The 24,213-nt window shown below is 51.0% G+C and overlaps 1 protein-coding gene across 9 annotated transcripts in view; it reads right to left on the bottom strand.

Annotated features, from left to right (window-relative positions):
• Window positions 1-15,351: 15,351 nt before the first annotated feature.
• DEPDC5 (DEP domain containing 5, GATOR1 subcomplex subunit) overlaps window positions 15,352-24,213 on the bottom strand; it is a 122,333-nt gene continuing 113,471 nt past the window's right edge. For 8 of the 9 annotated variants that reach the window (XM_081801751.1, XM_081801752.1, XM_081801750.1 and 5 more), the window contains 4 exons: window positions 21,913-22,084; window positions 19,112-19,172; window positions 16,285-16,367; window positions 15,352-16,117 (listed from right to left, as the gene is read on the bottom strand). In XM_081801751.1, the coding sequence (XP_081657877.1) occupies window positions 15,828-16,117; window positions 16,285-16,367; window positions 19,112-19,172; window positions 21,913-22,084 (606 nt within the window). In that variant the 3' untranslated portion in view covers window positions 15,352-15,827. The remainder of the gene's footprint in view (window positions 16,118-16,284; window positions 16,368-19,111; window positions 19,173-21,912; window positions 22,085-24,213) is intronic. The other variant, XR_014139732.1, reaches the window with a different exon arrangement.

Consider the following 24,213-nt stretch of genomic DNA (forward strand, 5'->3'; position numbering starts at 1 on the left):
GTCACTTTCTTGGGGAGCCTTTCTTGACCTCCCTGAATCGGTCACATTGCCCTGTTACAGGCCCTCCTGGCACCATGCACGCCTTTCATCTGTACCATATTATCACAGTTGCCGTTTTACACTTGTCCATGTAATTATTTGATTCATATCTGTTAGCCCTGCCCCACTTGTCATAAGCTTCAAAAAGGCAGTGACTTTTTCTTGTTCTATGCCTTAAACATATGGATGAGTGGATGGATGGATGAACAGGTGTATATATGGATGGATGAATGGATGGATGGATGATGGATGGGAGTATGGATGAATGAGTGTAGAATGGATGGATGGATAGGTGAGTGGGTCTACGTATTACTGGATGATAGGTGGGTGTATAGATGGGTGGGCGTATGGACATATGGATGGATGGATACTCTCATTTTCCCCAATTTACTTAGAACTAATCATATCTCCCTCTATTCTGTGGCTAGCCTTTCTTCCCCTTATTCATCAACATACACCAAGCATGTCTGATGTGCCAGGAATGTGCCCACAGTGTTGTCACAGCCCAAGAAAAGAGGGATCATCATGCCCTTGCAGCTTATTTTTTATGTGTTTTTTTATTTTTTGAGAGAGAGAGAGAGTGTGTGTGTGTGTGTGTGTGTGTGTGTGTGTGCAAGGAGGGAGAGGGGCAGAGGGAGAGAGAGAACCTCAAGCAGGTTTCACAGCCAGCACGGAGCCCAACATAGGGCTCAATCTCACAACCCCTAGATCATGACCTGAGCTGAAATCAAGAGTCGGACACTTAACCAACTGAGCCACCCAGGCACCCCTGCCCTTGCAATTCAGATATTCATAGCTACTTCCAGTTAACACTTACTACTGTGTGCCAGAGACCACTGAATGCTCTCCTCCTGGGAAACACACTCCTTGCTCTCTACTTATCCAGAGCCTAGCGGTGCCTCAAGGGTCAATTCTTCCCTGATCATCCAGCCCATGCCTGATCTCCCATCCTCAGAACTGCCCAGCACATAAGTCTGGGCCACTCTTGCTGGTCCTTGCCCATAAACTGCTTCATATTATCCTTTCTCTGTGAGTCTCTTCCTCTCCACCAGACGCTAAGTAAGCTCCCTGGGGACAAGATTCACGTCTCAGGGAAGGCCAGTCTGTGGGCTGGGCATTGTAAACACACTCCCTTATATAATCCTTGCAGGAGCCTGAGGGAGGCATGATTACCCCTATTTTCAATAGGAGGAAACTCTTGCCTGAGGTCACACAGATAGTAAGTGGTAAAAACGGTGCTGAAACCAGGTGGGTTTGAATCTAAGGCCAAGGTCCTTAATTGGCATTCACCCCCAGCCTGAACATTCTCTCCAACAGCCCCGGATGTAGCCGCCCCCCTGCCCCCCCCCCCCCGCCCCACCCCGCCACCTGAATACTGCCTGGGTAGAACGGCCTGGCCTATCGTTGAATACTCACCTGTCAAAAACCTTATTCTAGGGGTGCCTAGGGGCATCTGCCTTTGGCTCAGGTCATGATCCCAGGGTCCTGGGATCAAGCCCCGCATCGGGCTCCCTGCTCTGCGGGGAGCCTGCTTCTCCCTCTGCCTCTGCCCCTCTTCCTTGCTTGTGTGTTTTTTCTCTCTCTCAAATAAATAAATAAAATCTTTAAAAAAAACAACAACAACTTTATCCTAAACCGGGGTGAAGTTTGGGGTCACTGGGTAGCAGTTTCAGACAGGCACATTTTGATTTTGCAGCTGCTACCCAGTGACCCCATTTCTGCCCCCTGTGCAACCAGAACAAGCATGCCCCCCCTTCCACACGGCAGCTTGTCATTAATTTACAACCAGCTCTTATGTCTCCCCTACGTCTTACCGTCTTCGGGGGTGAGGGGGCTGCAGAGAGAGTACTAATCTGGAACTAGAGAGAGCCTGGGTTCTCATCCTGGCTCAGCCACTGTCCACGGACCAGTACATTTCAAAACAAAATTAAGTAGGTGATTTGACAAACAAGGGCATTAAAAAACAAAACAAAACAAAACCCTATCACCACCTCCCATCACCCTCATTTCATAATAGAAAGGGCATCCTGACACATAAAGTAGGGCAGACAATCTGAGAATTCATTTAGCTTTATGAAAACTCCCTACATTGTCCCCATTTCTCTCATTTCACCATGTCCCGGTACAGACCCTGTGGGGGACTGGCCCAGGTCTACAGCCTGCAAGGACCTCTGCTCCAACCAATTAAAGAAAACGCCATCAGCCAGAAAAACAAGAACAGAGCCCCCTGCCATCAGGACACAGTTTCGAGAGGGAAGGAAAAGCTGAACATGTCTGGCACCATGGGTAGTGGAGCTCAGGAAGCGAGACAGACTTCTCCATTGTGTCACAGCCTCATGTCCAGGTTCTGTCTTGGCTTAGATGAGCAAAGGCCGTCCCTACCCTTGTAACTCTGTGGGCACCCCTGAAAGCATGTGGCAGGCAGGGGCTGCCCAGGACCATGTTGCTCACAGGTGGAACCTACTAGAAGTCAGGAGGACTGCTGCGGCTGGAAGGCCGGTATAAAGCCTGGTCGGTTCTGAGAAGACAGCAGATTTTTCTCTTGGGGCAGATCTGTGCTTGATCTGATCAAAGCCTCCAAAACAAAGGCCTCCTTGCCATTCATTCATTCTCCTATTTATTTACTGTTTATAGAAGGCCTACTGTATGCAAACCTGTGCTAACATCAGCAGGGCGAAGGTGAGCACGGAATGATTTGGTCTCTGTCCTCATGGAGCTCAGAGTCTATTAGGAAAGGCAGATATTAACCTAAATGTAGGGGATGGGTGCAAACGTATGCGTGTGCCAAGTGCTGGTGCAAAGGCTCATGCTGCCCCGGGGGGGGGGGGGGAAATAAGGGAATTGCGCTCGCCGGTGGTCACAGAGGCTGGGGCAGTCATGACCAAGCTGGGATGGGAATGAAGAGCAGGCATCAACTGACCAGGTGAAGGAGGAGGGAAAGCAACTTCCAAGTGCCTGGTGTGGGACAAGCATCCACCACGGGAAGAGCTGAATGGGGCCGGTGGGACCGCACAGGGGGAAAGTGCCAGAAAAGACGTGCAAGAGGCTGAGGCTAGAGAAGTAGGTGGGGGACTCACAGGCTAGTTAAAGGCGCTGGGTCTTTTTCTTAATTGAAATAGGAGACCACTGAAGGGTACTGTAGGCAAAGTGGCACGAGGTAAGTATTAATACTTGACGGCAGAGAGGGAACACCTACCTCCTCCAGGAGGGAAACTGGGGTGGATGTTGACCTGGCTTTGTGCTGATCACTTTGCAACACAGACACATAGCGAACCATTATGTGGGATGCCTGAAACGAACACGGTGTATTACATCAAGTATATATCAATTTAAGAAACCAGTGATGCAGGGCACCTGGGTGGCTTAGTCGGTTAAGCGTCCGACTCTTGATCTCAGCTCGGGGCTTGATTTCAGGGTCGTGAGTTCAAGCCCCACGCTGGGCTCCATGCTCCGTGTGGAACCTACTTAAAAAAAAAACCAAACAGTGATGATGGTAGTGATGGTGATAATAATACTGATAAAACTAATAATAGAGGGGCACCTGGGTGGCTCAGTCGTTAAGCATCTGCCTTTGGCTCAGGTCATGATCCCAGGGTTCTGGGATCAAGCCTGCTTTTCCCTCTCCCACTCCCCCTGCTTGTGTTCCTTCTCTCGCTGTATCTCTCTCTGTCAAATAAATAAATAAAATCTTTAAAAAAAAAACTAATAATAGAGCTAATGTTACTGAACGCCATGTCCCACACACTGCTTTAAGATTCTTTATGCATGGGGCACCTGGGTGGCTCAGTCGTTAAGCGTCTGCCTTCGGCTCAGGTCATGATCCCAGGGTCCTGGGATCGAGTCCCACATCAGGCTCCCTGCTCTGCGGGAAGCCTGCTTCTCCCTCTCCCACTCCCCCTGCTTGTGTTCCTGCTCTCGCTATGTCTCTCTCTGTCAAAAAAATAAATAAAATCTAAAAAAAAAAAAAAAGATTCTTTATGCATCCATTCATCCAGTCCTCACGTTTGCCCTGTGAGGCGGGCACTATTAATATCCCTGTTTTACAACTGACAAAACGGAGGCACAGAAAGAGTAAATAACTTGCCCAAGGTCACACAGCTTGTAGGTGGTAGAGTTGGCAGATAAGGGAGTGACCTCTGAGCACCTAAAGAAACTGCTCTCGTAAAAAAGTCATAGGACCGGGAAACGCTGTCCTACAAGAGACGGCTGGGGACAGCAACCTGTAATAAACTTGATTTGAACAGGCACTCACTGAACACCTACCATGTGCTATGTATTCACACTGAGGTGAGTACTGAGGATTTGGCAGGGACAAAAAACAGTCCCAGAACTTACATTCCAGTGTGGAGAAAAGACAATGCACAAGTGGGCAAACAATGCAGATGATTTCAGTGACGAAAAGGGCTGTAAGGGAGAGATAACAGGGTAGTGTGATGGGCAGTGACAGCAGGGGGTGGTGCCTCTCTAGACAAGGAAGGCCTCGCTGAGAAGGCAGCAGGTGACACCAACAATGAGAAAGCAACTGAGCCATGATCTTGGGAAGACGGTTCCAAGAGGGGAGAGTCGTGCAAAGGCCCCAAGGCAGGGGCAACCTTGGGGTGTTCACGGAACAGAGAGAAGAGACGCTGCATTGTTCTGAGTGAGCAGGAAGAGATGAGAATGGAGACAGATGCTTCCAGATGCCCAGGCCCCATAGGGCCTTGTGGGCTGTACAAAAAGTTGGGATTTCATCCTGAATTGATGGAAAGTCACTGGAGGGTTTCAGGCAGGGGAATGGCACAGCCTGTTCTATGTTTAAAAGAGAGCGTGTTGGCTGCTGTGAGAAAAATACATTCTTTGAGGCAAAAGAGGACGCAGGAGGACAGTCAGGTTGCCGCTGCATCAGATGAAGGTGGAGGTGGTGAGAAGGTCAGATTACAATATATTTTTGCTAATGGATTAGATGTGGGTGGAGTTGAGGGAAGGAAATACAGGATAACTCCAAGGCTTTCCGCCTGAAAAACCGGGTAGATGATGGTACAGTAACTAAAATGGGGAAGACTGTGGGAGGAGCAGGCTTGGGTGGGAGCCGGGAGGACACAGCTAAATCAAGAGTTGTGTTTTACACATATCCAGTTTGTCACCCTCTGAGAGCACTCAGGAGAGGCTGAGAAGACAACTGGACAGACAGGCTGGAGTTCAGAGGTGGGGTCGGGGCTAGAGATCTCAGGTTGAGACCCACGGGCATGGTAAGGTGGTGGTTAGAATCACGGGACTGGGTCGCCCGAGGAAGGAAATGCAGAACAGAGGTCCAGGGCCCACAGCCCAGGATCCTCCAGTGTGTGGAGACTGGACGGAGCCATGGAGACCAGCAAGAGAGGGTGAGGAAGGTGGTGAGCGAAGGAGACCGCAAGGAGAGTCCAGCCTGGCCCAGCTCTCCGCTAAGCTACCTTGTTGTCTCAGGCAAGTTGCTCCCTGTCTCTAGGCCTCAGTTTCCTTTTTGTAAATGGGGGCAGGGGGAGTGGTGGCCCTACCCATCGCTGAGGTGGTTCCCCCTGGATCATTGTGTGATACTCCCGTGGCCTCTTGCCAGATGAAGAATCAAAGCTCAGGCTTGACCACTTTGTTTCCAGGCCTTCTACGATGGGCTCTCGCTGGAAGAAATACAAAATACAACAAAACATAGCCCAAAGTCTCACCACCGAGGGGCAGGGGCAGGGCAAGGTTATGGGACCTGGAGTTGAATCCAGATCTTGCCATGTGCCAGGTGGGTGACCCTGATCCTTACAGGTACTTATCTGTACAAGGCAGCCAATAATACCCACGACGAGGGGTTGTTGCTAGAAATAAACCAGGTGGCAAGCCAAGCACCCCACACAGCTCCAGGCATGTGGTCAATGCCACACTTCCTTTCTCCTTCAGGAAGATTTCTTCCCTGAATCAGAAGAAAAGGACTCCAGAGTGGCTCTACCCTTGCCGAGCAATGCAGCTCTCCTGCCGCTCTCCTGCCACTCAGCCCTGGGGCCGCCAGCTCTGTGCCGCCTCTGTCCCTCAGCTGCATGGCAGGTGGAGTCTGCCAAGACTGACTGGTCAGCCGGCTGGAGCCTGGGCCCCTGTGGGGGCGGGGAGGCAGGAGGGGGGCATCCGCTTCTAGGGCTTCTAGGGAGCTGGGCCTGGAGCCTGGATTCCTGGCCCGGCTCGGTCACGGTTAGACTAATGGCTACACTTACCAGGCATCTCCAGGGTACCAGATGCCCAACTAGCGCTTTACCTGAGGGTTTTTCAGCAATCCTGCTTGCATGGTGAACATATTCTTATTGAAAAGATGAGGGACCTGAGGTCCAGAGAGGAGAAAGGCTTGTCTGAAGTCACCAGGCCTTCCAGATATTTCTCTTGAAGATGTGTCGAACAGGGGGGGACCCCCTTAAGTAGCCTATATCCTGTGTGCCCTGGTCTCTGCTTCCTTCTCCAGCCACACAGGCCCCCAGCCTCTGCCCAGGGCTCACCAAGCTGCTTTCCCTCTTAGGTTCTTCCAGCCGGGAACTAGCCCCCTTTCCTCCCAACTCTGCCCATTGCAAGCTCTGCCATCCATCAGATTTCCATGGAAATGCCCAGAAAGCCTTCCCTGGGTCCTAGACTAGGTTGGGGGCTCCCCTTTAACCTCTCATAGCAACCCCTCCTTGGCCTTTGCTGCACTTCTCACAACGAATTATTTCACAACCATAACACTAGAGAGCTATGTAACATTTTGTTGGCCATCCTTCTCCCTCCTGTATCCACGCATGATACCTGGCACATAGACAGCTCTCGATGTTTGTTGACGGGAGAACGACCAAACTTGTGAACATGAATGAGAGAATGAACCACAAGTGAATCTCCCTCTTGCAGTGATGAGCTTGCTGCGATTCTGCCAGGAGACAGAATACTTGTATAAAGGGCCGTCTCCCTTGGAGTCTAAATAACAGAACCTGGGAGAAACAGTGTCTTCCAATCATGCAGAGGCCGCCCAAGGAGGCATGCGCGAGGAGAACCCAAGCCATGTGTGTTGGGAGGTGGACACCCAGCTCCCTGCATGGGTTAGGCGCCCAGACCAGGCTGGCTTGTCTGTCCCCCCCACCCCCAATCTCGGACCCCAGAGGGGGCCGCCAGTCTCCTGGTTCCTGCAGGAGATGGTGGCAAGGGGGTGGTGGTCAGACTTGCCTTGTGTCGCAAGGGGAAGTGCGCCCCGTTTTACTTCTGCTTTGAGGCAAGACACATCCTGTGTGTCAGACCACCCAGGATTGCTCCTGTCCTAGCGCCAGCCACCAACTGTGGCCAGTGTGGAGATGAGGCACTGGAGAGCCTGGGAATGTGGCCCTCACTGCCATGTGGGGAGCCCAGGCCCCAAGCCCTGAAATCCCTCCTTCTGAGACTTGGCTGCCCCACCATGGAAGCCACCTTCAGTGGGCTTCTTGCTCCCATGCCCCCACTTCTTTCTCTCTAAGGGAAGAGCCCTGGGGGTGGAGAATCCCTGCGTTCAATCCCTCCCCCACCATGTGTGTGCTCAGTAACCTTGGCTAAGTCCGTCCATTTCCGAGACTCAGTTTCTCCTCGGAGGAGTGGGGGTACCACCACCTAGCCGCTTCCCTCGGGCTGTCCTCAGGCTTCTAACACTTGGCCCATGGGCATGCACTTGCTTGGAGTTCACTGTAAGAGCGCTTGCTATTACCTTTCTTCTGCTTTCTGTCGCTCCCTTCTCAAGCTTCAGACTAGCTGGTGCTGGACCAGGTTCCAGGGACATCTGCCAGACACATCCAAAACAGAATGTTTGGTCTCCATGAGGGGAGTATTTACAGGCCTGCCTTAAAATTATGGTATATTTTGTGTGCCATTCGGACCACTTCACAAAGCCGATGGCATTGGGTCTTCAACTCCGATTCCTTGAAAGAGGCAGAAGAAACACCGTCCTTGCCCCACCCCCAAACTTGAGGTCCAACCAGTCAGCATGCTCAGGATCATGCAGGTAGTGGGCATGGAAGTCAGACAAGAACTGCAGGGACTCCACCTGGTTGTGCAAGGTCTCAAAATATTTCATAGAACTTAACCCCCCGGGGTCTCACACCCATCCCCCAGACTCAGCATGGTTTTGGGAGCTTGGACAGGCTGAAACTGGAACAGGGTTTCTGGCTCACTGAAGAGAAAGGGGATAATGAAAGAGGATCATTCCCCACCTGCCCCATTAGCGATGCCGGTTGCCTCCTCGGAGCCTGGGTATGTTTAAAGCGGGCTCTTCAGATTTAGGACCAGGAAGAGCAAAGCCTGACAGGTGAGCAAGGTGTCTTGTCTCTGTCCCCTCCTCCCTAAGGTGCGACCCCAGGGCCCAGGCTGGCTCAGGGCTTCCCAACAGTGGACTGTTTTTCACTCTGGTTTGCACCCTGGAACTTGACAACACTAAGCTTCCCTCTGGAAATCAGCTGTTGAAAGTGTGGGCTGAGGTGGGCAGGTTTGGAGAAATTGCTCTCCAGTTTTCTCCCCGTCGGGTTTTGACAGTCACGTTCTCTTGTCTGGTCTGGTGCCAACGCCGTCCCGCCCTCCAGAATCCCTTCCCCAACCCGTCCTCCTCTCCTGCCCGGAGAACTCTTACACAGCCTTCAAATCCCAGGTCAAATGCCCCTTTCTGCAGTCTTCCCAGTTCCTCTGCATAGAATTAGGCCCCCTCCTCTATTTCTATAGCGCTTTACGTCTGTGTCCCTCCACCAAGAGTGCAGGGCTGACATGGGTTCAGTTTTGCATAACTGTTGGCCGAATGAATGAATTCAACCAATGCTAAATGAGCCCCTTTGTGTGACGGGCACTTGCAGTGGAGGACACAAGGATGAGCAAGATGCGCTCTGCCCTTAAGGAGGTTATATACTGGAGCGCCTGGGTGGCTCAGATGGTTAAGCGTCTGCCTTCGGCTCAGGTCATGATCCCAGTGTCCTGGGATTGAGCCCCACATCGGGCTCCTGCCTCAGTGGGAAGCCTGCTTTTCCCTCTCTCTGCCTCTCTCCCTGCTCACGCTCTATCTCAAATGAATAAATAAAACCTTTAAAAAAAAAGTTCTATGTTATTGGAGAGACAAACTCTATGTACAAGGAAAGAGAAACACAAGAGCCGTGCCACAGCATGTAAACACTCAGTATGGCCAGGATTCTAATCCTGCTTCTGTCCATAACTTGCAGTGTGGCCCTAAGCAGGTCCCTTAGCCACTCTAGCCTTGGCACCTAGCAAGAGTAATGGCTATAGGAGATTGGGCATGGGGCTGCCATCAAGAAAGGATTTAGAGCCCCATAATCAGGGGCAAGTGGCATGTATCTTTTCCTCCAAAGTCACAGGAAGGAGGGGCCTGCCATCTGGACCTCTTCCCCGATCAGAATCTAGTTCAGGGTGTCTCAACCTCAACACTACTGATGTTTGGGACTGAACAATTCTTTGTTGTAGGGGTTGTCCTATGCATTATAGGGTGTTTAAAAGCACCCCTGAGATGCTGGTAGAACTTCCTACAGTTGTGACACCCAAAAGTGTTTCTAGACATTGCCAAATGTCCCTAAAAGGGGGGCCAAAATTGCCCCCAGTTGAGAACCGCTGGCTAGCACCTGGTTCTCCTCCAGTGCTGTATCCGACGATCTGGAAAAGGGGTGGGGGTTTTGAGAAAGCGTCAGGACAAAAATCTCACAGGCTTGCCTCTGGCAGAGCCCTGCCCGCCCTCTCAAGCTTGTGTCTGCTCAGCTGCTGATGACACACAGGATGAGGAGAGGCAGGACATTTTGCCCTGTAAAGGGGTGCCTTTCCTAGGACAGCGCCTGGTCACACCTACCTGTTGCTCCCAGACTGCGGGAAGAGAAGAACCCAGAATGTGAGCTACTGGGGTTGGATGAACAAAGACATTAGGAAAATGTTTCTCTCCCAGGATGCCCTGGGCTTAAAAATAAAATTCTCTGTCTCTTTTTAAGAGACACATGAGTATTAACGGGGAGAAATTGGGCCTGGATAAGCAATCTGGTACAATCCACAGTGCGCAGAGAGGAGGTAAGGGACTCAGCTCCCATCCCAGCTGCCACCAGCCACCTCAGAGACCGACAGGGACTCCCATCCCCTCTTGGCACTCAGCTCTCCTGCCAGTCGAGGAAAGATCTGACATCTTGTGATCCCCAAGGCTTCTCCCAGACTCATTGCCAGAGGAGTTCAGATGAAAATGTCAGGGCTCAGAGAGACGGGTTGCTGGTGGTCATAGAGCCACAACTCCCACCCACCCCTGTGCTTCCCACAAGGGTGGGAAGAGATTTTCTTCCTGAAGGACAGATGAATCTTGCTGCAGCCAGAGAAGCAGATGGAGAACAGATCTAAAGACTGGTAGGAATGAGTCCTTGGCGCCTGGCTTTGCCCCCACAACCCGTGCATCCCAGGCCAGGCACTGGGCAAGTGTGTGGCATGGCCTGAAAGCCAGGAGCTGCCCAAAGCACGTGCAGGCTGAAGTCAGGGGCTGTGGGGCTGGAAGGGAAGGAGCAGACAGGGCCTTCCGGAGAGGAGCCTGGAGGTGAGGAAAAGCCACCGGCCCCCGCTCAAAGTCACGGCGTGCTCCCAGCAGAGCGCCTGTATGTGAGGCCACATTCACATGTTACACAGCATCTGTACACCAGCAGGGCTGGACCACACACAGTGCAGTCAGCTGAAAGGAATACGGGACCCCTAGCCAGAGCCCCAGGTCCGAGCAGTGGCGATGCCTCACTGACCCAGCCGAGGGGGTCAGCACAGCAGGCCAGGCTGGGCTCTGGGGTCCCACAGGCCTGATTCCCAGCCCTGCTGTTAGCTGTGTGGCCCTGGGCTTCACTGCCTGGGCCTTCCACTCTCATCTGGTATGATGATGGTTGATAAGATTACCCGATGCAGTGGCACGTAAAGTACCTAGGCTACATTGCCCGGAACACAGCCAACACTCAAGAAATGGAGTGACTGGGGCGCCTGGGTGGCTCAGTCAGTTAAGCGTCTGCCTTCGGCTCAGGTCATGATCTCAGGGTCCTGGGATCGAGCCCCGCGTCGGGCTCCCTGCTCAGCGGGGACCCTGCTTCTCCCTCTCCCTCTGCTCCTCCCACCCGACTCGTGCTCTCTCAAATAAATAAAATCTTAAAAAAAAAAGAAAAAGGAGTGACCATTACTATATGTACCTGAAATGTTCGGGCTCACTGTAAATTGGCTTCTATTTAGCTCTGTCCCACTATTTCCTATCCATGTTGGCAAAACCTCACAGACTTCCTCAGTGTGTCAGGCGTATACCATGTGTTTCTTCCTTGTAATACCTCAAGTTTCCATTTTAATTATTTTGATGGGTCTCTTCCTACACAGGGTATATGGGCTTCCATGCCTATCCCATGTAGTACTTGGCAGTTCCTGGCCCAGCCGCGTGGGCTTTGGTGGTCCTGTGCCTTCGGCAGCCCCGTGCAGCCGTCTGTCTGCTGTCAGATGTCATTTTTCTCAGCTGTCAACTATGTTGCCTTTCTGTGTATGGCTTCTAATCTGCTTTGGTCTAAGAATCAGATTTCCAGGCTAGTTGGAGCTGCGTGTAGAGTACTCAGGGAGAAGCCCAGAGAAGGAATCTGGAACAGGGTTTCTCAAATGGACCACTGAGAGCAGAGTGTCTGTTTACAGTGGAGAGTCCCAGACCCCCCCGAATCAGAATCTCTGGGAGAGGCAATTTATGCGAACTCTTTCACACGGGAGCACTAGAGAACTAACACAGCTACTACTTCTGCTTTCAAGCCTTCTTGGCTTATTTCCATTCCTTTGGTAGAGGGGAAGGGTGTTATGCTAGCTCATTTCTTTTCCCATCAGGTTTTTCTGCATCTCACACTCTGTGTGGTTCCCCACCCCAGATTCATTTCTACATTCAGGAGGCCGATGGTGCTCCTCAGGTGTCCGAGGGCCTGGGTGCACCCCAGCACAACCACAAAACTGAGAAATGTCTCCAGAGCTGCTCAGCTTCAGGCAACAACCCTGTTCACGACGAGAAGGGGCCAGGGTGGCATGGTCAGAAAGCCCTCTTCCTGCTCTTGGCAACGTGGCACCTCTGACAAGAGAAAAAACTTCTCAGCAGAGGTTCTTGGGACCTAGATAAGGCAGAACGACCATAGCAAATAGTTAGTGGAGTACAGACCTCTGGGCCAAGTGGGGACACTGGGCTCAGCCTCTTGACCACTCTGACTCCTATACATCCCACCAGGTCCAAGGCTACTTCCTCTTTAAAGACTAGCCTGTCCACTCCAGCTCTCTGATTATTCCCTTCTCTAAACTCCCGGGGGTCACAGAGTCTGGGGCAATTTAACAGTTGATGTTGAGGGAGGGCACAATGTTCCAGCCACTGTCCACGCTCTCTACCCACATTCTCTTGTGTGGTTTTCAAGACCCTGGTGGTGGTACTAGTGTCTCATTTTACAGACGAGGAAACTGAGGTTCAGAGAGATGCAGTAACTTACTCAGACTCACATGCTGGCAAGTGGCCCTGCTAGAATCTGAATCCAGCCACTTGCCTCCTACGCCTGCCCTCTCAACCTCCATACTACTGACTATAACCAAATGCTTAGAAAAACACTGGGCCTGGGAACTGGAGGACTGGTCCTTGTCCCGGTGCCACCTAGAGCCTAGGACAAGTCACTCCCTGTTTCCTTAACTGGGAGAAAATGAAAGGGTTGGGCCAGATCTCCAAGAACCCCTCTGCTCTAAGGCCTTGTCTTACTGGACCACCCTCATCCCCGCTTATACTGGGGTGAGCCCAAGGCATGTCATGCATGTATCTGGGCCTTGATGCCCCATTTCTGAACATGAATAAGCGCCCTCCGTGACTTAATTTAGGGAACCAGATTGGTGATTGCATCAAGATCCTCCTTACAGTCCATGTGCCCCTCCTTTGTGCTGGACCCTGTGAGGGGCCCTGCCACGTGTACCTGCTCCCTTGGTCTCACCAGCTCACTCACTCGACTCTCAGTGACTAGACAGTGTGCGAGAAGAAATTCTCAGCCTACGGGGCTGAAAGGGGTCAGCAAATAATTACATTGTCACAAGCAGAGAAGAAGAGCAACACTCAAGAGAGGTGTGTGTGTGGGGGGCGGGGGTTGGGAAGAAAGGTGAGGCCATGTCATCTCTATCTAACCCGTGAGGAACCACACTCAGGAGACAGAACATTCCTAGCTCTCACAGCGAAGAAATGGCAGAGCTGGGATTTAAACCCAGGTCCTCTTGGCCCCAAGCTTCCTGCCTTTCTCTCTCCACCAAGGAATGGTTATTCACGTTTATACACCTGGTGTGGGGCGTCCAATCTGCACGCACACATCCCTCATGTCTAACCAAATCACACATTTCCCCAGGCTGGGCTCTCTCCGCATTTGGGCAGCAGGCATGGAGGGAGGTGGGTGGGCCTGAGGGACGGGTGATGGTGGAGTTGAACGAGGCTTGAGTTCTACTCCCAGATTCTGGCTTGGACAAGTGGGTGGAAGGAGGTGCTGCTGGTCAGAGAGGAAGAATGTGGGGGAACTAGGATTCAAGGGCATAGGTGTTTCAGGCCCAGCTCTGAAGGGTGAGTGGCTAGCATTCTACTCTCTAAGCCTTCTTTTCCCAGGTCATTTTTGGAAGAGAGGAGGGCGGAAAGTAGGATACTGAGAACCACACATGTCTGTGCCACACGATCTGAGCCGGACAGGCCAGTGGCTGCCACATCTGGCAACATCCAGCAGGAAGCTGGCTCAGAAACAGGGCAAAGAGGACTTTCCATCCGGGAATGTCAGAGCCGCCGGCATTCGTTTACTGCCTGCTGGGTAGTAAGTGCTTTCATACACCTCTGTCTTCTGGTCCTCTCACCACACTAGCAGACAGTCTCCCATTTTATAAATGAAGGACGTTGACGCTTAACAAAGAGTGAAGGTTTGTCTGAGGGAAGGGAAGGTGAGAAAGGAAAAGAAAATGGGATTTTATCAGGGACCAGTTCCTCACCAGGAATGAACCCGTGTGCTTTCACCTATATTAACAGATGCATTCTCTCAAAATATCTACATGTAGCACAAATAGCTCCAATTTATAGATGAGGAAACGGGCTCCATTAAGTAACTTAAGAACCCCGTGTGGGGAGATTCAGATGCAACACCCAGCGCCTGGCCCTTGAGTCCAGAGTTCATTCATTCACTCCACGTATTCAGCCAACATCATTTCTCCAGCATCTGCTATCATGCTGCACATTTAGGAACAAAGAGACGAACAAAATAGGCAAGCTTCCATCATGCTAGCGTGGAAATGTGCCGAGTGTTGCCGGGGAAGTACAAGGTGCTGTGGGAAGACCTGACAGGTAGCCCACTGTGCTTCTCTGGAGAAGTAACACATGAGCAAAGAGCTGCTGAACGATGACCAGGAGTTAGCAAGGCAGAGTGGGCCTGGAGAGGAGGAGTGTTCTCAGCAGATGGAACAGCATGTGCAAAGGACCTGAGCCACTAAAGAGTTTGTGATGTTCCAGGTGGCTGGAGGAACAGCCCGGGACCAGATTGTACATGGCTATGTCTAAGATGTTTGAAGTTCAAGTACCCAAAGACGTCTAAATAAGTTTAAATAAGTGGCGGGCACAATCAGAGTGGTTTTTAAATAAGACTGTGAGTGCCAAGTGAAGAATGACCTGGAGGGAAAGCAGAGATGGGTTAGGGGGCTCTCCTAGCCATGCAAGAGGAAGAGGAAGATGAAGGAGGGCTGCGCTGAGCTGGGCGAAGCAGCAGAGGGCCTGGGAAGAAGTGGGTGGATTCGCAAGCTACTGAGGAGGGAAATCAACAGGGCTTGTGTGGAGGGATTGGGGGGAGGGGGGTGGCAGTACCTGTCAGGTCCCCTCTATCCTGCAGCCCCTCACCCCTGCCACCAGCAGGTTAGGGCAGGGTGCTAAGGTTGAGGCACCATGCTGAATCTTATCCCTTTAAGAAGTGGGTTCTAAACCTTGGAGTCAATAGACTTCCTTTTTTTTTTTTTTTTTAGAATGCCATGACATCCGCGTGCCACACCTGGGCTCACCCACTTAGCAAAGATTCACTCCGCCAGCACAAGCCTGCGGCTGCGCCTACTACTATCTGCTCTGCTCACCAGGTCTGAAAGAAACGATTCTGCTCTTGCCCAAGGGCCTGTGAAAAGACATCTTTCAGAAAATCCACAGCCAGACTCTCCAAGACAGTGAATTCTGCAGTTCTCCTCACCTTCTGTGGCTGCCTCATTTGCCACTATGTCCCTGGCGATGGGGCCCGACTGCCCAGCCGAGGATGGGACCGCCGCTGCCAGGAACCAGCTGGGGGCCAGAGATGCTGCATGTGGCACTTTATTCCTGCTTCTGATATGTACAGGTATATACAGTTGGTGTGAGCCTATGGTACACTATTTCACAAAATTATCTTACATCCTGTGCACACTTTCGGGCGGGAAGTGGCAGACGGCTCCGAAAAGCCCATGGCTGGCAGAGGGAAAGGATGCTCTCAGGAGCCACCCCCTCTCCAAGGACATTCATGGGGGCTGCTCACCCCCCGCCCCCAGTACTGAGGTCCTCCCACGGACCATCTGGGCCTCCCACCTGCTCTCAGCGCTCGTTTCTTCCTGAGTCTTTCTCCTCGAGGGGAAGAACAATTCGTGGGGTGGGGTGGGGTGGGGGAGAACCAGTAGCAACGGCCCCCACTCACCGGCAGGGGCACTGCCGCCTGCCGCCCAAAGCCTGCCTGCCCCTACTGGACACGGACAGCAAGAGCCAAACCCTCCCTGCGCTTGGACCCGGGCGCGGCCTGGCCTCATGGGGCGCTGGCATGCATCTTCTCCAGGCAGCTTGTCCAGAACGTGACCAGCCGGTTGTCGCGGTTGATGCAGAAGTCCGTGAAATCCCTAAGCAGCCGATCAGCGAACTTCTCGTCCCCCGTGGCGCTAGAACGCCACGTCTTGGTCAGCATGGTGTTGTAGGCCCAGTTGTAGCCAACCCGCTCCTCACAGAACATGCTCTGGCTGGTGGAGCTCGTGGAGTTCCGCCGCCGCCGCTGCCCCGAGAACTTGCGCCTGGAGTAGGGCAGCTGCAGGAACACTGTTCCTGAGGAGCAAGGGGAGGCCCCGTGTCACCGCCACCAGGAGGGCCCCCCCTCCCCGGGCGGCTGCGGCGGCTTGGCAGACACAGGCTCAGTGAAGGGGAGGAGCCCCCGTGCACAGGCTCCCACCGCAGGGACCCACCTGCCCCACATTTCGCCTGGAGAGTCTCACCTGTAACGTGGATGTACTGAGGCTTGTTCTCGGCAGGGAAGTTAAAAGCAGAGGCGGAATATTTATCTTGCACAAACCCAAACCTAAGGACAGGAAGACAGACAGATTAGGGCCTTCTTAGATAAAGGGACAGGGGGAGCAAATGTAGCCAAGAGGACTTTCTGACAGCCTGAGCTACAGGGACCTGGGAAGATCTCTTTCAAGACAGAACATTCAGGCTGCTTGTTTTCCCTCACCAGACCTCCTCCTGCCAGGCCTCCAGTCATCTCCAAGTGGCTGAGAACCCTCTCACCAGCTGCACTCCACACCCAGCCCTGTCTCTGCCCTCTACCCCTCCCCCTGCATGCCCCCCAGCTGTCCAGTCAGACCATCCCTCTGGGGACTGTCGCCCTGTCCCCTCCCGCACCTCTTCTCTGCCTCTCCCTGGAATCCACGTCGGGTCCGACACCGTGCTGGGTGCCCATCCACATAAGGAGAAGGGAAGGTGCTTATCTTAATTCACCTTAGCCACACCTCTTTCCCTTAGGTTCTCCCAGCTAAGCACATAGTAGGTTCCCAAAAAAGGCTCCAAATTGAAATAGAATGAATTATCTTAATTGAAATCCTCTTCTTAAAAATGAGGAACCGAGTCTGGGGCTCTCGGCTTCGCTGTTCCATTCTGGAAATGGGCAGGAGGAGCCACTTTTCATCTATGACTTATTCGATTCTGCTTCTCATCTATGGTTTGTTCTATTCCGGGTTTTTCTATTTCCATCATACACATTTATTACAGCTCTACCTGCTAAGTGCTGAAAAGGACGTGTTAACAGATGTGGCTCCCGCCCCGAGTCTGAGAGGTTTATGTAATGAAGGCAGTGATGTCGGCAGAACTGAAGGAGGTAAAACACCTGTCTCCTTGCGTTGCGTCCTCTGTATAAGCCGCCAGCTTCACACTGGCTTTCAATAATTACTTATCAGAGAACACATGAAGTCAAGGCAAGTTACATGGATCAGTTAACGTGCACAGCAAGCCCCAACATCTATAGGCTGATTCTACCATGTGTGGGAATGCCTCTGGATTTTGCCTTCCTTCCCCTTTACTTTTCAACCAAGGCTGTTTATTTACTCAGCATGGATCAGCCTGACCAGATTCTTGCCTCATTTCTTCCTTAGGTCACCAGGGAAGACCTTTAATTTTAAAATGGCAATTGAACCCCACAGTGCTTGGCCCCCTCACTGTCCACTTGGGGAGCACTCGAGCCAGGACTACAGCGAGGGTGGGGGTGGGGGGCACCCATCCCACCAGGTAAATGTGAAGGAGGAGCTGGGGAGCCACAGCAGGGGGGCCCAGGGAGGCTGGACCAGTTTCTTCTTTTTTTAAAAGATTTTATTTATTGGACTAGTTTCTAACTCTTTCAGAGATGAAACTTATGGGCGGGCTAATGTTTCATTTCAGAGCCACATTCCACCTAGAGTCCCATTCTGTGCAAAAGCTACTCTGGGCAAGGCACTTTGCTGGGTGCTGTAAAGGGAAACAAAAATGAGAAAAATGCATACCCTTGCCCTCCAGGGGCCCCTAGATTAGGATAAAAGATGGACAGAGTATGTTGGGAAAAAGGGAAGGAGGGATCGAGAGAGGAGGGACCTGGGAATCTGGTGGAGCAAAGTAGTGGGGGTTTAGAGGAGAATGTGTTAGGGGGGAGATATAGGTGAGTTCGGTGGGTCTAGGTGGGGAAGAGAGCGCAGGTTTAGGTGCAGGGACACGCAGCGGAGTCCACGCAGTGATTTGTGGGGATGGGACAGAAGACATGAAGAAATCGAAAGGCCACGTCGCACGTGACATCTAGCCAGCAAAATCCAATCACCACCCAATGATATCCAAGGGAAGTGTCAAACCTGCTTATAACTCATCAGTTGGCTGGGGTCTTCCTAATGATAACCCCTGCCTACCCAGGGCTTCCTAGGTGCCAGGAACTCCAGAGAACCCTCCCAACAACCCAGTGAGTGGTGAGAAAACAAAGGTGAAGCAGTTCCAGAACTTGCTCACAGTTCCTCTGCCGCATGCTGGTGGAGGCAGAGGTAAGCCAGGCCTGTCTGCTTCCCAGATCGGCGCCCTTTGCCACCGACCCACTGCGCTCCCTACCTTCTGCCCCCAGTCGGCACCCCCTCCTGCTGGAAGGAAGAAGCCAGAATGTGGTGGGCCAGGGGCGGGAGCGGGGTGCAAGGTGGAGTGGTAACAGCTGAATACACTTGAATGAGGAGATGGCAGGACACTGCAGATGGTGCCACAAGAGGATTATGGAAGTGGGAACGGAGGACTTGCTACTGCCATGATTAACACGAAGCAGCAAATGAACACTGCGTGGTGCGTTCTAGAGACAAAGCTGGACTGGCCTGAGGGGTAGGCAGCTAAGCCCAGGGAAGCCCCTCCCTGGCATATATTCTAGTGCCTGTAAATACCTACGGACTTATCTATTGCTTTTTAACCCCCATTATCTTCTCAGCATGTGTCAAGGGGCTCTTGAAGCGTTTTAGTTTTTCATCTCATGTCATCTCCTGGACAGCTTGGCTCAAGGTCTAGTTGGAGGCTAAGGAGGGAGCTCTGTGCTTTCCCCTCAACTGGAAGAAGGTAATGTGGTCTGGAAAACAACAGCTACAGGGACTGGAGGGCTAATGCTTATCTTTGAAACCAAGGCAAAGGGTCCTGCAGGGTATTGGCAGCGAGTCGCTCTTTGGTGAACTAGATCCGCTTCCCCAGAAATGAAACAAACTGGGTTTGGGTTTGGTGACTGACGCTCACAACAGTCACTGACGCCCTCCCATGATGCCCTCTTGCTAGGGGACAAACCTGTGTGCTATGGCTTCCTGGAAAAGGTGCATTCGATCCCAGTACGTTTCCGGTTCGAAGCCTGAAAGGAGAAAAAAATAAATGCCAGGGTGTGATCCCAAGGTTTGTAAATCTCCCTGGGTCTGGCCTTCTGTACCCTTCACTTCTCTGGGCCATTCTTCCCCCTTGAGCTTAAGCGCGGCTTTCCACACTACCTGCTTTTGAGAGACCAGCCGCCGTCCCAAGGAACAGAGGTGCATTCTCACCACCCCTTCCCTGAAGCTCTATTAGGGTCTAGAAAGGCACTGAATTGGAGTCCTCAGCAACCAGTGTGAGCTACCAGAACTCGAGGTAAGACTCATTCTAATGACTTCCTATGCCAAAAGTGGAAAGGAACATGATATTAAAATACAAACAAAAAGATAAGCTTTAAATGCATGTTATCTGCTTCTAAGGAGAAAAGAAGAAAAAATGTATTACCCATCCTCCATTTCCCTACAAGGAAAGACAATAGTACAAGCTCCATTTTAGGGGTGGGGAAATTGAAGCAAATAAATATAAACACTATTTTTGGAAAAGTGATGGGCTGGGGAGGGCAGGGGAGCAGACGAGTGCCTCCCCCCATCGCCCACATCATGGCTCCAGCCTCGCTCCTTCTGCGGTGCTGGTGTGAAGACCAAGAGCTGACGAGGAGGTGGAGGGCTGAGGCAGGCTGTCGCTCGGCAACAGGCAACGGGCCAGCGCTGCTCTTGGGACTGAGATGCTGAGGGCTGGAGGAGCAACTGCACAAGACATCCTGAAGAACAGGGGCTCTCTACTCTCTCTACATTTGGAATCTTCTATCTAGAACACATTTGAGGGCTCTCGGCAACCAAAGAGCAAACAAGAAAAAAGACTTTGGCTTTAGTAGGTAAAAACACAGCAGATCCCTTGTCAGATTTTTAAGCTTTTGAATCCACTGTTATCGGAAGGGGAGGTAACAGGAAGAGAAGTAGCACAGGAGCAAGAAAAGTGATTTTTAGAGTCAAGCCCTTATTCCTTTAAACTAGGACTCCTTTCTTCAGCTGTAACCATGGCAACCAACAGAGGCTGCTGGTCCCGAAGCCTGGGTTACACCAGGCAGGGAAAACCAGCAGCTCATACAAAAATGTCCTCCAATGCCAGCCCTGCCAGCAATCCTGTGCAGTGACAGTGAAAGTGGAAAACCCCCAGAAGAGTCTGGCTGCTGTGGGGGAAGTGTCTCCCGAGCATATTAAAAACAGCAGCGTGAGGCGGTTGCCTGGCTGGAAATCATCAGATACGAATATAATCATGTGGCACTGCAGGACTGCAGTGGTCCTCTGTCAGCCACCGTGAGGTTAAACGAGAAGGGGTGTGTGTGAGTGAAGAGCACTTTGTCAACTCTACGGGGCACAGGATCTATGGCCTCTGGTGGCTCTGTGGGGCCCACCTCAAACCCCAACCATCACTGAAAATACTGTGTCTATATAAAAATGTCTTCTGAGAGGCGCCTGAGTGGCTCAGTCGTTGAGTGTCTGCCTTCAGCTCGGGTCATGATCCCAGGGTCCTGGGATCGAGCCCCGCATCAGGCTCCCTGCTTTGCGGGAGGCCTGCTTCTCCCTCTCCCACTCCTCCTGCTTGTGTTCCTTCTCTGGCTGTGTTTCTGTCACATAAATAAATAAAATCTTAAAAAAAAAAAAAATGTCTTCTGAGATGTAAACAAAGAATATACAGATGGGCCTCTGGAACACAAGCTGTTTGTACCACTGGGGCAGCCTGTCACAGGAAAAGCGCAGGAAGGTTTAGTGTGGCCTCCCTGACCTAGCGAGACCTCTCACCCCCCCAGCTGCTTCTCTTCTACCCACCATGACACAGACTTACACGGGCACGGGAAGAAACCATCTCCCTCACACCAAAAGTTCTTCCTTTCACATTTATAATTTCTATATCTGAGAAACGAAAGGGTTGCTGACGTATCAGCAGCAATTCTAACTTTTTGTTTTTAAAAAGGTCATTTGTGAGCTCACCAAGAGCTCTGTAGGGGCTATTTATATGTTCATCGAAATAAGCAATTAATTAATGATAGAAAGTTCTGTGCTGTGTGAAGACTTGTCCTTCGATCTGTCCTACACCTGCCCTCAGAGATCTGCTGGGCCAGGGTGGAGCAGCAGGGCAGCCCCGCCCACTGTCTGCTACCGACGGACAGACAACCCCGTCCCAGGGAAAGGGCTGTGACCAGAGTCCTGCTGTCTTCCTCTGAGCCCCCTCCTGCTCTGTCTTCCTTGAGATGCAGGACTCGAGCCACATGCGTGTTCCAGGTGCTGACACGCTACAGCTTTGCACAACAGGACGCTGTAACCTGTTTTGTATCAGTGCCTCCCTTTTTCTAGCCTGTTTACATGAAACAGCAGATTCAAGCCTCCCATAAGGTTCAAATTCCCAACCCCAAAGCCAGTTAGATTGGAGCACGGAAAGGAGAGTGTGGGGAGAATACCAGTGCCACTCGTGATTTACAGTGTATCACACCCTCTCCCACCCACCCTCTGCTCCAGGCCTCCTGAGGGTCTTCCCAAGTTGACAAGGCAGCGTTAAACTTTATGTGCTCTCATTTGAGGAATAAGGAATTTAAGACAGTAAGTGACTTGTCCAGGGTTACCTGGCCACTAAGTGAAGAACCAGCATGAAACCCAGATCCTTTTGGCCCCCGTGTCCAAAGGCTCCCTCTGTGCCCTAGCCTGCCTGGATTTGATGCCCAGAGAGGTGGCCCTGGGGGAGAGGTCTTACTCGTGGAGACAGAACGTCCAGAGGGGAGTGTCTCTTACTATCAAACAGGTGCTCACTGCCCTCCTTGAGCAGGCAGCTGGTGTTGAGTGGGATGAAGAGCTGGGCTCGGAGCGGATCGCCATACAGGTAACTGGGCAGTGCAAAGGGACCCTCCAGAACGGGGACCAACAAAAAGCCGCAGGACGTGGCTTTGCGATGCCAGCCTTGGACCTGGTGGGAAGCACAGAAACAGTGTCACCTCCAAGTGAACTCAGACAAGAGAAAGTACTTCCCCAGGAGTGAAGCCGCCACCATGGCAGCTTACATATTGATTGGTATGTTCATTTATTCACGTTCACTGGCTCCAAACGGGTCCTGGGCAGGAAAGAGCACAACTTAACCTCCTCTGACAAATACCTGAAGAACTGTGAGTTAAGCACACAGCTCCTCCTCCCAGCCCGAGCTGCTGCAACTCCAGTTTCTTCTGGAAGGAAGCGATTGGAGAGAACTATTTCTTGCCTCCTAAACAGCCTTCTCATTCTATAGGATGTTGGCGGAAGGTCACAGGATATAAGTTAAGTCCTTCTAAATTTGTCCTTTATCAAAAATTTACAAAGCCCAAAGTATCAAATAGGAAAACAATCCACTCAGCCTGGCTGGAAGGGACACGATGAGGGCGCAAGATGACAGTGGTGGCCTCTGGCCAAAAGCGATAAGCTCTGACCTGGCAGAATGAGAGTCTCTCTCCAGCAAACTCCCAAAAGCTGTCTGTCCGAAGACTCCAAACGAAAGTTAACTGGGGCAGCAAGACAAACCTCCCCAGCAGTACCATTTCCTTAGGGAACAGTGGCGATTTTCTACGTCTTAAGATACTTTTTGAACCAGAAAACTACGTACATTGAAAAAAACAAAACTGATGCATGTGGCTCTGGCATACAGATGAGATTTGTGTCAAATGTTATTTCAAGGGACGCCTGGGTGGCTCAGTCGGTTAAGCGTCTGCCTTTGGCTCAGGTCATGTCCCAGGGTCCGGGGATCAAGTCCCGAGTCGGGCTTCCTGCTCAGCGGAGAGTATGATTCTCCCTCTGCCCCTCCCCTGCTCGTGCTCCCTCTCTCTCTCTCTCAAATAAATAAAATCTTAAAATATATATATATATTTATATATATATATTAGTTTGAGCCACAACATGACTTAAACCAATATGACTACATTAAAAATTGAGGGGAACCACTCTTAGCTTTTTTTTCCCCAAAAACACTCATAACAACAATACATCAACAACAAAAACCAAGATCTCTGTTTGACCAAAATAATTTCTTCTTTCTTTCTTTTTTCTTAAAGATTGTATTTTTAAGTAATCTCTATAGCCAATGCAGGGCCCAAACGCACAACCTTGAGATCTAGAGTCGTGTGCTCTACCGACTGAGCCAGCCATGTGGCCCTGCCCAAAATAATTTTTAAGGCTCTTTTTATTTTATGTAAATTTTAAAATGTCATATTTTAATATAATAAATATTACATATTATAAAATTACATAATAAAATGTGATTTATAACAAATTTGGACACTACCTTAAAATAATAATTAATCTACACTAGAGATTTCTAAAAACTTAACAAAATACCATTGACCCTTGAACAACACAGGAGTTAGGGGCACCAACATCCTATGCAGTCAAAAATCTGAGTATACTTTTGACTCCCCCAAAACTTAACTACTAATAGCTTACTGTTGACCAGAAGCCTTACCAAGAAGATACACAGCTGATTAACATATATTTGTACGTTATGAGTATTATGTACTGTAGGCTTACAATAAAGTAAGCTAGAGAAAAGAAAACGTTACTAAGAAAATCATAAGGAAGGGGCGCCTGGGTGGCTCAGATGGTTAAGCGTCTGCCTTTGGCTCAGGTCACAATCCCAGGGTCCTGGGATCGAGCCCCACATCAGGCTCCCGGCTCAGCGAGGAGCCTGCTTCTCCCTCTCCCTCTGCCTCTCTCCCTGCTCATGCTCTCTCTCTCTCTCTGTATCTCTGTGTCTCAAATGAATAAATAAAATTAAAAAAAAAAAAATCATAAGGAAGAAAAAATACATTTACAGTACTGTATTTATATATATATTAAAAATCCATGTATAAGTGGATCCATGCAGTTCAAACCCGTGTTGTTCAAGGGTCAAAACTGTAATGATAAAGGGATTAGCAGCTTTCATGGGTTTTACATGAATTGGTGTGAAAAGTGTATTTTGAAAAGACAGTTGCTATATTCCCCTGGGGAGATAAATACTCTTCTTCCTGCCAAACTGTGACTATATGTGTGTGTCTATGAATGTTATGGTTGTGTTGTTTGAGATAGGATTAT

The sequence above is a fragment of the Leptonychotes weddellii genome, chromosome 13 (genome assembly GCF_054177405.1).
Source record: "Leptonychotes weddellii isolate Sample4059 chromosome 13, ASM5417740v2, whole genome shotgun sequence".
NCBI classification, from domain to species: Eukaryota; Metazoa; Chordata; class Mammalia; order Carnivora; family Phocidae; genus Leptonychotes; species Leptonychotes weddellii.